This window comes from Lutra lutra, chromosome 12, assembly GCF_902655055.1.
Source record: "Lutra lutra chromosome 12, mLutLut1.2, whole genome shotgun sequence".
Lineage (NCBI taxonomy): Eukaryota > Metazoa > Chordata > Mammalia > Carnivora > Mustelidae > Lutra > Lutra lutra.
The window spans coordinates 74205544-74219310 of NC_062289.1; the positions used below are offsets into that span (position 1 = coordinate 74205544).

Genomic DNA, 13767 nt, shown 5'->3' on the forward strand with positions numbered 1-13767 from the left:
TTTCCTATGCTCTATTATATGTAGTAATTAATTCTGGTTTTCTTCAACATTTTCTTTTTTTTTCCCACTTGATTACATTTTATTTTCATTCTTCAACCTTTTCTTATACTGCAGAGGTTAATGGCTATTAACAGAGATATAGCATAATACTAAAAATGTCAATAAGTCTTTAAACTAAAACGAAGGTTATATGGAACACAGCCTGTTCCTATGAGATTAGGTATTGAAAGTTACTGATTAAATTACCATTGTCTTTTATTAGGAACTTGCTGTTTGGATGGGCTCTTTTTCAGTACTGCACAGGTCTGTGGACCACTGATAGAAACACCATTAGACGCTGAGTTGAATGGTTACAGGCAAACCCCGAACATTTTATCTGCTAAAACAAGCCAAAGGCATTTTCTGATGTGCTTTCATTTCTCTGCCTTATCCTTTCTCTCCAGGCAGCTTCATCAGCCCTGAGCAGTCTGGGCCACGTGTACACAGCCATCGGAGACTACCCCAACGCACTGGCCAGTCACAAACAGTGTGTTCTTCTTGCCAAGCAATCCAAAGATGAGCTTTCTGAGGCGCGAGAACTCGGCAACATGGGAGCTGTGTATATCGCCATGGGTGACTTTGAGAATGCTGTGCAGTGCCACGAGCAGCATCTGAAGATAGCCAAGGACCTGGGGAACAAGCGAGAAGAGGCCCGGGCCTACAGCAACCTGGGCAGTGCCTATCACTACAGGAGGAACTTTGACAAGGCCATGTCTTACCACAACTACGTGCTGGAGCTGGCACAGGAGTTAATGGAGAAGGCCATTGAGATGCGGGCCTACGCTGGCCTGGGCCATGCTGCCAGGTGCATGCAGGATCTGGAGCGGGCTAAGCAGTACCATGAGCAGCAGCTGGGCATTGCTGAGGACCTCAAGGACCGGGCTGCAGAGGGGCGAGCGTCCTCCAATCTGGGTAAGGTCAGGCTGGCTTGCAAGATTCAGGGTCAGTGCCCTGGGCTAGAAGTAGCCGAGGTAGCCCACTATCTTTTACAAGAATCTGAGTGTTTTTATTCAAAAGACTCTCCGCATTGTGTGTGCTGTACGTTTCCTTCAGATATATTTCCTTGGAGCCTGCCTGCTCTAAATCACGTGATCCTTCCTGCCATCACAGTGCTGCAAGGATTAGAATTTAGAAATACTGGAAAAACAGAACACCCCAACCTTGTAATCTGTTTTGAGAGAAGAGCAACCAGATTTCTCTAATTAGAGAGAAAGGGAATGAAAGGAGGATATAAAAGCTATGTTTGGTTTAAATGAAAGAGAAGCTGCTAGGAAGTCATCAATGGAAGGGAATTTGAGAAGAATTTTGTTTAAAGGGATTTCTTTACTTGGTGACTTTAGTGCCACAGAAAGTGTATTTTTTCCTCAAAAGTATGTGTATTCACAAATGACACTGCTAGTTTTAGTATAAAAGCAAAATTCGTTTTTGAAAGATCTATTTAAATAAGCTAGATTTGCAGTCACTGTTTGATAGTACTTGGTTACAATGAAGATATTTATAAATTGGGGAATTTACCTGTAAGGGTAAGAGACAATAAGTATTAGTCTCTGGCTACTTTTTAGAAGATACTGTTATCTTGACACTACTCGAACAGATGTGGGTACACAATGGAAGAAAAAGATGTGTTTGGAAGCAGAACTGGAACTCATCTCTGGGCCCCATTGTTTGTTCTCTGTACACATGGACTCAGGACAGGGAGAGGACAAGCAGAAGGTGACCTCATTGGTATTAGTGTATGTTTCTTGGATATTAGTAGCAGCAGAATATATAACTCAGCTCCCTTTTCTTATGTGACCTAGAAAACTGAGGACCGCCCCCCCCGCTTCTCCATTTATTTAATTTTAACACTATTCCTCCCTCCCCTCTACCCTCTGCTTATTGTGACCAGAGGATTTCATGAATACAGTTCCTAGAAAAAGTGGCAAATCCCTGGAGATAACTCTGAAGATGGTACTGAGATCAGAATGACAGTCTAGAGAGTCTGATAACCGTAGAAATAAGCTCTTGGCATTTTATATTCATTCAATAACTTACAAGTATTTATTGAATCATTACTATGTGCTGAATCCTGGAATAGTTGCCCTAAGGATAGAGATTTAAGAAAAAAAAATCTTTGCCCTCAAAGAGCTTATAATTTAGTTGGGAAAATAAGAGTTAACTCATAGGACAACAGTGACCTCCCTACAAAACAGTGTTAGTGATGTGATGTTGCCATGAAATTCCAAGAAAGGAGACCCTGAGATCTGGGAATAGCCTGGAAAGCTTCTTGGAGGAGGCTAGACCCATTTAGACCTTGAAAAATGAGTGAGGTTTGGTCAGGAATGAGATGGCATTGATGGGAAGGGATATGTGAAAGAATGGGTTGGCATTTCTGAAGGATGGTGACATGAATACCCTTCAGGACTGTGCTAGAAGATGGCAGATTGGTACAAAAACTATGTAAGAGATATGCTAGCAGAAACTCCTGTAAGTTTTGAAATGTAGGAGTAAGAAGATACATCGGATATTTAAGGAAGACAAGTCAAACAGTGGCACATAGGATAGATTGGAGGTTTTGAACCTGGGGTTCAGAAGGCCATGCATATTGGACCATTCATATTTTCTTTATTATCTTGTGTCCATTTGATAACTTGTATTTTCCAGAGACTTTGCTCATTTCATCTAAGTGTGGAGTTTAGTGGCATAAAGTTGTTTATAATATTTTCTTATTTTCCTTTTAATTCTTGTAGGATATCTAGTGACATCTTTCAGTTTTGTTATTGGTAGTTTGTGTTCTGTACCTGCAAATCACCCCACTCTCCTTTTCTAGATTGTTCTACATAGAGATTTATCAGTTTTCTTGATCTTTTTAAAGATCAATTTTTGCTTTTGTTAATTTTTTTTATCGCTTGTCTCATTTCTGTTTCACTTATTTCCAGTCTCATTTTTATCATTTTCTTCTTGCTACTTACTTTGGGTTCTCTTGCCAGCTTCTCAAAGTCAATTTTTTAGGTATCATTTTTAGACCTTTCTTTTCTCTAATAGAAGCATTTAAAAATATAAAATTTTCTTCAAACACTGCTTTACCTGCATCCAGTAATTTTTGGTGTATTATGTTTTTACCTTCACTGAGCTTAAAAACATTTTCTAAGATCGTGTGATTTTTCTTTAACTCCTAGAGGGGTTATTTCATTTTAAATATTTTGAATTTTCCTAGATACATTATTGTTATCGAATTCTAGTTTAATTTCACTGTGGTCAGAGAACACACTTTGTAGGATTTCATTGGATGTAATGTCTTACAGATGTCAGGTCAAGGTAGTCGATGGTGCTGAATGTTCCAGTCATCTTTGTCTATTTTGATTTTCTTGTCTCAATGTTTTGTCAATTGCTAAGAGGGAGGCTGTTAAATCCCCAGCTATTACTGTGGACTTCTCTGTTACCCAATTAACCTCCGTGAAACATGGTTTCATGGACTTTGAAACTCTGTCATTGGGCACATACTCATTTGTGATTGTTTTTGTCTTCCTGACAGATTGGTCCTTTCATCGTTATGAAATATTTCTTTTTGTCATTGGTCATACCTTTTTGTCTTGAAGTCTACTTTATCTGATACTCCTACCTTCTTATACTTACTGTTTGTGTGGTCCTTTGTTTTCGAATCTCTTTACTTTCTATCTCTCTGTGTCTTTATATTTAGTTTGTTAACTGCAGATACATCTAGTTCAGTTTTGTATTGATTTTGACAATTATGGCCTTTTAGTTACAGAATTTCATCCACTTAACATCTATTGTAAATTATTGGTGGTATTGTATTTAGGTCTGTCATCTTAATGCTAATTTTCTGTTTTCCCCTTTATATGTCGTTTTCTGTTCTTCCTTTCCTGCTATCTCTTGGTTAATGTAATCATCTAGGTTTTATTTTAATTTGTCGACTTGCTTTTTAGCTCTACTTCTTTGCATTATATTTTAGTGGTTGCTGTAGGATTACATTATGCTATCCTTAAATTTTCACAGTGTACTTTGAGCTAATATCTTACCACTTTCTTTAAAATGTAAGTACCTTACAACTTTATAGGTCTTTTTATTCCTTACTCCCTGTACTTTGTGCTGTAGTTATCACTTATATTACTACATCTATATTCTTTATAAACTTCACAATACAATGTGGGGGTTTTGTTTTATACAGTTATATTAAAAAATTAAGAGGAAAAATGGTTTCTGTTTACTCACTTATTTATTGTTTGTGGTATTTGAAGTCATTTTTAAGGATCTGAGTTTCCATCTGGTATCATTTACATTCAGCTTAAAGAACTTCATGTAGAATTTCTTGTAGTGCAGGTCTGCTGGTGATGAATTCTTTTCATTTTAATTTACTTTAATCATGTTTATTCACCTTCAGTCTTGAAGGATATCTTTGGCAGATACAGAATTCTAGTTGATGGACTTCTTTAAAAAAGCAATGTAGTCTTTCCAATGTTTCTTGGTCCTTATTATTTCGATGATAACTCCGTGGAATTGAAAATCTGTAAGGCATGTGCTAATTCTTTTCTTTGATTGCTTTCATGATTTTCTCTAACCTTGATTTTCATCAGTTTAACAGTGATATGCCTAAATGTGGCTTTCTTTGTATTTTCCCTTTCTTTGATACTTTGAGCTTTTGAATCAGCAGATGTATATCTTTCTCCAAATTTAGGGAATTTTACCCAGTATTTTTTCAAATATTTCTTTTTGCCCATTCCCTCTCTCCTCTATTTCTGAGATTCTGCATTACTTTAGATCTTTAATATTGTCCTATATATCACTCAGGCTCTGTTCACATTTTAAATCTTTTTTCTCTGCATTTTTCAGATTTAAAATTTTCTCTTTATCTTTAACTTCACTAAAAGTTCACTAACTCTTCTGTCATATCCAATCTGCTTTTTAAACCCATTCAGGGATGTCAAGTTTGGCATTCCCCAAGACTTCTCTCACTTTGGACATCAGCTGTGAGCAGGGGTCTCCCAGACCACCCTCAGGTTCAATAACTCACTAGAAGGATTCACAGAATCCACTGGAAGCTGTTAGACGCATGGTTATGGCTTATTACAATGAAAGCATACAGAATAGAGTTAGCCAAGGGAAGAGACACGTGGCAGGGGAGTTCTAAGCATGAAGCCTTCAGCTGGATCCTCTTCTCCCAGTGGAGTCACAGATAGTGCCTATGCCTCCAAGCAACAGTATTGACTGTATGCACGTACTGTTATCAACCAGAGAGGTCACTTGAGCCTTAGTGCCCAAAGTTTGTATTGGACCTTGGTCACAAAGATATGGTTGACCATTTGCATGGGTGATCTTGGTTTCCAGCCCCGCAACGATGGAGCTGAAAGCCCTCACTCTGAATCACATTGTTAACATCAACTATTTGGGATAGCTAACACCCTCTGGTAAACAAAGACAGTCTTAGGCAGGATGTTCTGAGGGTTCATAGATTGCTTCCAAGAGCTGAGGGTGAAGTCTAGGCCTCTCTTTGAGCAAGATTAATTCTTTACTGCATAAGTGAATTTTTTATCAGACATATATTGTACTTTTAGCTTTAGAATTTCCACTTAGTTCTTTTAATTAACATTTTAGTTTTTCTGCTAAGATTTATGTTAGTTTATTTAATACATGTATATTTCATTCACATAGCCAAGCCTGCTTATTACAAAAGCTTTTAAAACCTTGTCTTCTAATTCTGTGTGGGTCTTCTTAGAGTTAGACCATATTTTTTTAAAATCCAATGTAGTTAACATATAGTGTTGTATTAGCTTCAGGTGTACAATATAGTGACTCAACAATTCTTGACATTACTCAGCGCTCTATCATAACTGTACTTTTAATCCCCTTCACCTGTTTCACCTGTCCCCTCCCACCCACCTCCTCTCTGGTAACCATCTGCTTGTTCTCTATAGTTAAATGTCTGTTTCAGAGGTAGATACTGTTGATTGACTGCCATTGATATTGTTGTTTTATAACAGCTTGATTGTGATATAATTCACATACCGTGCATTTACCCATTTAAAGTGTATAATTTAGTGGCTTTTAGGACATTCACAGAATTGTGCGTAGATTGCCTTTTGTTTTAAATATTAGTCACATTTTAATGTTTCTTTGGATATCCAGTAATATGGAGTTACATCCAATATTGTGAATGTTACTTTATAGGGACTCTGGATTCTGATATTTTTCTCTTAACAGTATTTTGTTGTCATTGTTCTTTTATCAGTTAACTTGGCTTAATTCAAGCTCCAAATTCAGTCTTTGGGGGTGGCAGCTAAAAATCTCTGTTCAGAGCTTGTAGCTTTAACTGGGCTGCTTCAATTCAGCCTGCACATACGTATTTCAGGTGTTCAAGATTTGGGTAGAATTTATACTCAGCACTGAAGGCTCCCCACAGTGGCTCACTCTGGGATTTTTCCTCTGGTTCTTTAAGCCAGTAACACTGTGTTTCTGCCTGGGCTGTAGTCTGACCACATGGTACTAATTGGGTCTTTCCTTCTGCATCCCCCACCACCAAAAAAATGCCCTCTGGTATTTCAAAAATAGGAAACTTAACCAATGCCATTCCCTTCTTCAAAGGGTCAACTCCAACCTCCCTGCTTTTGGTTGCATGGTATCCGTTTGTAGATTCCTCCCCCTGCATCCTTCATGGCCACCGCCACCCTGTAGACTACAGTTGTTTCCGTAAGAAGGCTGGCTTGAAAGGAGCTGCTTCTCCATAACTGGGAGTGGAACTCCCATTCATTTTTAACCCATTGAAGTTTGACTCCCGGCTTTGTCTCTTGAAAAGGATCAGCAGTGATCTCCTCATGGCTGAGTTGAGAGATCTTTTGACAGTTTCCCTAATCATATGCAGCCTTTGTACGTTCTACTAATTTTTCCCTGAAATTTTCTCCTTTTGTAGTTTCTGTGAAGCACTACTGTCCTGTTCTTTTCCTTCATTGCCCCCTCCTGGTTGACCACTCTGCTGCATTAGCATACTAGTTGGGTTTTCCTTACCACCAGACCCTCCCTCCCCTGAGTCCTTCCCCCACATATCAGTACGGCACTGATCCTCCCAAACCTGTTCTGCAGCTAGTAGAGGCTGCACAGTGCACACAACATGGCCAGAGTTCTCTCCTTGACACGGAGTCTGTCATGATTTCCATTATGTAATTCCACTACTCCTCTGTACATACCTTTTACTTTTTCTAAAACTGGGCTCTTCCATCTTTGTTAATCTCACCACATTGCCTATGCTTTCTGGCTTTACTATATTTCCCTAAGCTATTTTTCCCACTTAGAACATTTGTGTCCCTCTCTTGCTTGTCTAAAATTTACCCATCTTTTTAGGATCATTTCTCAATACTGTTCATGACTCAAAGCCTCTCTTGATAATAAGATAAGCTTTTCTTAAAAAAAAAAAAAAAAAAAAAAAAAGCTTTTATCTGAGCCCTAAGAACACTTTTAAGATTTCTCTTGTTCTATTTATATTCAATCATAAGTTTTGGTTATTTGTTTTCTTGTGTAGTTACCACTACTGGATTAGAACTCATTGGAAGTGTGAACAGCATTATGTCTATAGACTCTGTATCACTCAGTATAACCCCTTACGACATAGTGGATACTTAGTAAATGCTTACATGGTTAGATTGAATGAGTGAAAGCGTATCCCAAGATGTTGTCCCCAGATGATTGCAGGAATAGTGGAGCCTTTGGAAAGAAACATGAAGGCTGAGTGGAAGAACTAGTTTGGGGGAGCCTGTGATGTTTGGTTTTATACATGTCCAATATGTATATCTCTTATTGAATGTAACATGAGCAAATAGTACTGGAAACAGGTATCAAGAGGGCCTCATCTTGGAGCATGTGGCCGACTCAGTCAATTAAGCATCTGCCTTCGGCTAAGGTCATGATCCTAGGGTCCTGGGATTGAGTCCTACATCAGGCCCCCTGCTTAGCAGGAGGCCTGCTTCTTCCTCTGCCTCTGCCTGCTGCTCCCCCTGCTTGTGCTCTCTCTCTCTAATAAGTAAAATCTTTAAATTTTTTTTTTAAAAGAGGGCATCATCTCAATGATACCTGTAAGGTAAGGGCAGAAAGCCAGCCAGGGAGACTGAGTTAGGATCACAGATGGTGGAGGGGATCCAGGTAGAGCTCAGGGAGAAGAGAGCTTCAGGATATGGAGGGCATATCACATATATCACAGAAGCCAAGGGGAATGAGATTTGAATCACTAAGAAGGTTTTGTTTTTTGTTTTTTTGGGTTTTTCGGGAGGGGGGCAATAGAAGCTCTCTGCGCACATCTGAGGAGAAAGTGGTTAGAATTCCTGGAGATAGAAAGAAAAGGTAGAGATGACATGAAATCTTTGTCCTCAGCACTCAGCATGTACTAATATTTATTATCCACCTTTATTTGTTTTAAAATAAAACAAGGAGAAATGACTTGGAGCCTTCAGAGTTCTTTTGACAACAAAGAACAGCCTAGCTGTTTTCTAAGCATGCGTCTTGTGAAGATAATGTTAATGTATATTTTGGCTTAGAAAATGTCCATCTTTCCTTTTAGACTCAAAACAACTGTAGTTGCATGACAGTATCTCTGTAGCCTCTGTGTTTTTAGTGGTCTTCTTTATGGTTCTGGTTTAGGGTGTTTGGAGTCAAATCTCAGAGTAGGTCACTGGAACAGAGCCTCAGGTAAAGTTGTCAGTGATCATCACCAGTCTTCTCATTGACTGGGGACTAGGCACACTTGCCTCTTTTCTTACTGTGGAGTGAAATGCAGTCAGGAAAATGAGAAAGGAAAAGTTAGGATGGCTAGTTTCAGTTTTTCTTTCCTTCCTTCCTCCCTCCCTTTCCTCTTCCTTCCTTCCTTCCTGATGAAGGTGACCTCTAAGTTTTTCACTATGCCCTGGAATATATATAAAGGTCAACACATTTCAGAAACCACTTCCCAAATACAACAGTGCCAGGGCTTGCTATGTTTCTAGGATTGGATCAAATATGAGAAATAGAAAGTTCTTCCCACGAAATTCTGGGATCAAATATCTAATAATCCATCCATGGAAACTAATTGAAATTTTAAAAATAACCGTCCCTTTTTAGTCAAAAAGACATATCTAGACTGTAGGTTATTTGAGAAAGAAAGGGAAATGGGACTAGTGTTCATTAATTCATTTGTTCATTTAATCGTTCATTCTTTTGTTCAACAAATATTTATTGAATGTTAGCTATGTGATAGGCCCATTAGTGCCTACCTTTTAATGAATAAAACCAATGTAGTTCCTGTCCCTCTGGAGCTTATGGTTTTTCATTTATATCGAGAGCTGCTCTATGCCACATTTATATTCGCTTTCATATTTAATCCTCTCCACAAACCTATGAGGTCAGGAGTATTAATTAATTTTACATATGAGAAAAATCACAGCCCAGGTAGGTTAAAAAAACTTGATCCATTTAGTCGCAAGAGATCTACAGCATAAAAGACTCATTAAGGTCTCATAAAGTAAAGCTTGGCCTCTTTTTTACCATGTTTTCAAACCATCCTGGGAGTCATGTGTTGGAATAAAACGTTGGTAGCCATCCTGGGGGGGTATACATCATTCTTCTTATTTGTAGTGCAGCAAATGATAGTCACCAGAAATGGTGATTTTCAGCTGTTCTAATTCTGAAATTTAAGAAATAGCACCTAAATAACTTTTATAAAAATTACATTTAAAAATTAAGTTTTGACAATCTGAATCAGAAAGTTTTGAATTCCCAAGGAAAGGTGGAACAGCAGGATTACATATGTCTCCGTAATATATACAGATATTGTACCTTAATTACATATTATTTCTGAATTAATTTTATGAATTAAATCATGACCGTGAACATAATGTAAAACTCAGTCTCCTAAAAAATCTTAAAACAAATTTGTCAGAGAAAAAATATCCTATAATATGGCAATCACTCTATTTCATCTGTTTTTTACATTTCAATTTTTATATGTTGGAGAGAGATGGAGAGAAGCCTAGCTTTATAGGTAAAATGTTTATAATAATTGTAGGTAGTAATTAATTTACACTAATTGAGTATTTTTCTTTGGAAATCCATAGTGTGATTTATGCAAAATATTCAAAATAACTACTCAAGATGTCAGAGGCTCTATGAGACATCACTTAGAAGTTCTTGGTATAGCAGTGGGATCCTACCACATTTGTGATTTACACCACTTGTTTGTTTTTCTAATAGCCCTGGGGAGTAAACTGTTGTTATTGCTTTTCGCCCATGAGGATCCAGAGATTAATGAATGCTTGTGACTTAACCAAGATTATAGAGCAAGAGGCAGAGTTGAGGCTAGACTTCAGGTCTCTGATTTCCATGTGTCCATAGATCCTTCTATGAGGGAACATTCCCACTAGAAGGGTGGGCTCCAGTGGGAGCCACGCTAGGATTACCCAGTCTAGGGCTCCAAGCCAATGTTGCTTCCTCTTCTGCACACCACCCGCCCTTCATACATAGGAAGATGGAAAAGAAGAAGCACCCAGTAGATGGGTTATAGGTCACTTTGAAGCAGTGATCTCTGCTTGTGCTCCAGGAGGCAAAACAGCAGGTATTCCTAGAGAAGTATAGGCACCACCAGGATGGAAAAGCCCTTTCTTCCCTTTCCCCAGAGAAGCTGGTATCAGTTGGTCATTTGCACTGAGCTGGACACTTCGCAAACATTGCTTCATTCTCATTGCAAAGCCATGTGGGAGACACAGAAGGAAGGATGCTGGCTCAAATTCAGTTTATAAGCAGCAGCGGCAAGATCCAAACTTGAGTCTGTATGCTGTCTTCTAATGCAACCCACAGGAACCCTCTAGGACCTCCATATTTACTGAGCAGTTAGTTCTTCTGCTTGAGAAGGGTGGAGGAGACTAAACAGATTGTCAGAGTCTAGTAATGTCCATGATATAGGAAGCCAAAGCACACACCTCTGCTTTCCATTCAAAGCAGCTCCAATTAAGGGTCACGGAAAGGGGAAATATAAATTTAAAAAAAATGTGACCCAGAGCTGGAAGATAGGTATTTCTAGACATCTACAAGACAGTAACTGGAATGTGCTTTCTCTGTTTGAAAAGAAAAATGAGAAATGGAGAGCATCCTCCAAAATAGGAGTTTTTCTGATCAAGCACCAGAGGACTCACAGAAAATGATTCAGACCCTCATTAAGGTTGTGACACGCACATCCTGTGCGGTGCCCCACACCTATCAGTGCCTAATAAATATTAATAATAATTACTCTCTACTTGAGGTCAAGATTTGTCACCCTGCTTGTCTAGACATTGCTGTTTAAAAGGAGCTGTGATTTGCTTACAGATACAGTGCATCTGTAAACATGGGAGCGGAGGCAGACAGGGCGGTAAATCTTGGTCAGAGCTGCACTTTGGACGGTTGCAGGAGAGGCTGCAGAAACTGTTGTTGGAATAATGAAGTGGGTGCTTGCTGCCAGATCCCAGAGTTCTGTCTCCAGCAGGCAGAGTCTAGCAGTAAATTAGCTTATGTTTCAGCTTGGCAGTTGGCACTTGGTTCATTTGTAGATGCTAATTGTAATCTGATGTTATCAGCAGCAGGTAATTGAAATGGGCTTGATGAATTACTTAATTTCTTTTAATAGCTGAGTCTTCAAGAACTGAATAAAGAAGATAAGGTGATCGGGAGGCAAATACAACAGCTCTATCTTTCTAATTAGTGCTTGGAGCTTTTTTCTTCTTTACACAAATGATTATGAACATGTGAGGCTGAATAGGTTTATGAGTCAAAAGCCCCCATGGGGGCATTTCCCATTAGGCAGCCCGGTCCTGAGCATTGATAACACTTCTGTTAGGACTTCAGAAAGGAACACTTGAGTGATCCCTTTGAAGAACATTGATTTCTGAACACAGTTGTGCTTTCCCAGACTTAGGTGGGTACTGGCTGCCAGGAATACTGCCACTCTGGCACACATCCTACCTTGGGCCCCTGGCCCCTCCTCTGTGGCTGTGCTCTGTGAGTTCTGCTGCCTGGCACCATGCAGTGAGCAGGGGAGCCTTGCAATGATGTGAAGCATTGGCTCCTGCTACCCACACCTGGCGCCGGCACCTCCCACACCTGCCTGTCTCTAAGTCTTTCCATCTGTAGCAGCTCCTTCGTATCCCTTTGCTGTGCCAGCAGGGGTGGGTGCAGATGTGACCCTGGGTCCTGCCTTCTGTGCTGGATGCTGCCTACTGGACCTATGCTATGTGACTGCAATGTGTTTTGGGGTCTGTCTTCCAGCATCATTTGGCCCTGCTTTTAGTCGCATGTTGGTTCCTTAAGGAATCCATCTGTTTGGGGGTGACTTTGGAGGAACTGACTTTTGACCTTTTTTTTTTTTTGTCAGAAAATTAAAATAACAGCAGAAAATATAGAGCACTAGAATCCATTAGACTCCATCTTCTTAGACTTTGGGAGATGATAGAGTAGTGATTATTCAGATCACCTATGTGGTTCTCCTGCCTGGTCAGTTCTGTTTAAGACTGCTTTTTTTTTTTTTTAAGATTTTATTTATTTATTTGACAGACAGAGATCACAAGTAGGCAGAGAGGCAGGCAGAGAGAGGAGGAAGCAGGCTCCCTGCTGAGCAGAGAGCCCGATGTGGGGCTCGATCCCAGGACCCTGGGATCATGACCTGAGCTGAAGGCAGAGGCTTTAACTCACTGAGCCACCCAGGCGCCCAAGACTGCTTTTGTTAGAGGTGAGGATTCCGGGTCTCTAAGCTACCAACATGATTGTGGCAGTGAATGCCTTTGCTGGTAAATGCATTGCAGAGATCCTGGTAACATTCTGCTTCTTGATCTGAATGGTAGTTATGTGGCTGTGCTCACTTTGTGAAAATTTATTGAATTGTATGCTTAAGATTTTATACCTTTCTGACAATATGTTATACTTTAAAGGTTTACTTTTTAAAAACAGATTGCACTCTGGGGGCAGAGTAGAATTGGAATGGTATGCTTTTCTTGATTCCATCCAGGCCTACGGCTTTCACCGCCATGCAGCACCTTCCCAAACTCCTGCTTCCTACACACCCCGATCCAGAGGCCCCAAATGGATCTCTCTCCAAGTCTGTGATTTCATGTTGTGTATTCCCTTATTCTGAGAATGGCAACACAATCTCAGCACCCAGCCCAGAAATCTCAAAGTTGTCCTGGGATCCCTACCCCCTTCCCTCACAGCCCAGACCTACTTGGTCAGAAGTGCTGAGAATTCTGCCTCTCCACACAACTCATAAGGCATCTGCCAGACTGTGTTTTCAGCCTCCTGTCATCTCTTGGCTGAGTCATCACAGTGGTTTCCTCAATATTGGTCTCCTAGTTCCCCTTCAGGTTGTTTTCCAATTGCTTCTATGATAACCCTCTCAAAATCCCAACTGCTCAATGCCCAATCTTATCAAATCATTTCTATACTTAGGACCCTGCAATGGTTCCCCATTAACTTTAGGATGAAGTCCAAAATCCTTAGCCTAGTGTGAGATTAAACACACACACACACACACACACACACACACACACACACACACACACACCAGCTCCTGGCATCCTGGCACAAGGCCCCTAAAACTCTTTTAATTCCATAAGTGATAAGAACACTAGGAGCACCTTTGTTTTAATGAGAGGACTCTGAGTCAACTGGATGGTTCCTGGATGGGAGCTAGTTACCAGAAGGACCAAGCCAGGATTCGAAGGTTGGAGTTTTCAGCCCCACCTAGAGACT

General features: G+C 39.9%; 1 protein-coding gene across 6 annotated transcripts in view; it reads left to right on the forward strand.

The window, feature by feature from the left end:
- Window positions 1-13767, forward strand: part of TTC28 (tetratricopeptide repeat domain 28) — a 638777-nt gene that overhangs the window by 458948 nt on the left and 166062 nt on the right. For all 6 annotated transcript variants that reach the window (XM_047697785.1, XM_047697786.1, XM_047697787.1 and 3 more), the window contains one exon: window positions 444-951. In XM_047697785.1, the coding sequence (XP_047553741.1) occupies window positions 444-951 (508 nt within the window). The remainder of the gene's footprint in view (window positions 1-443; window positions 952-13767) is intronic.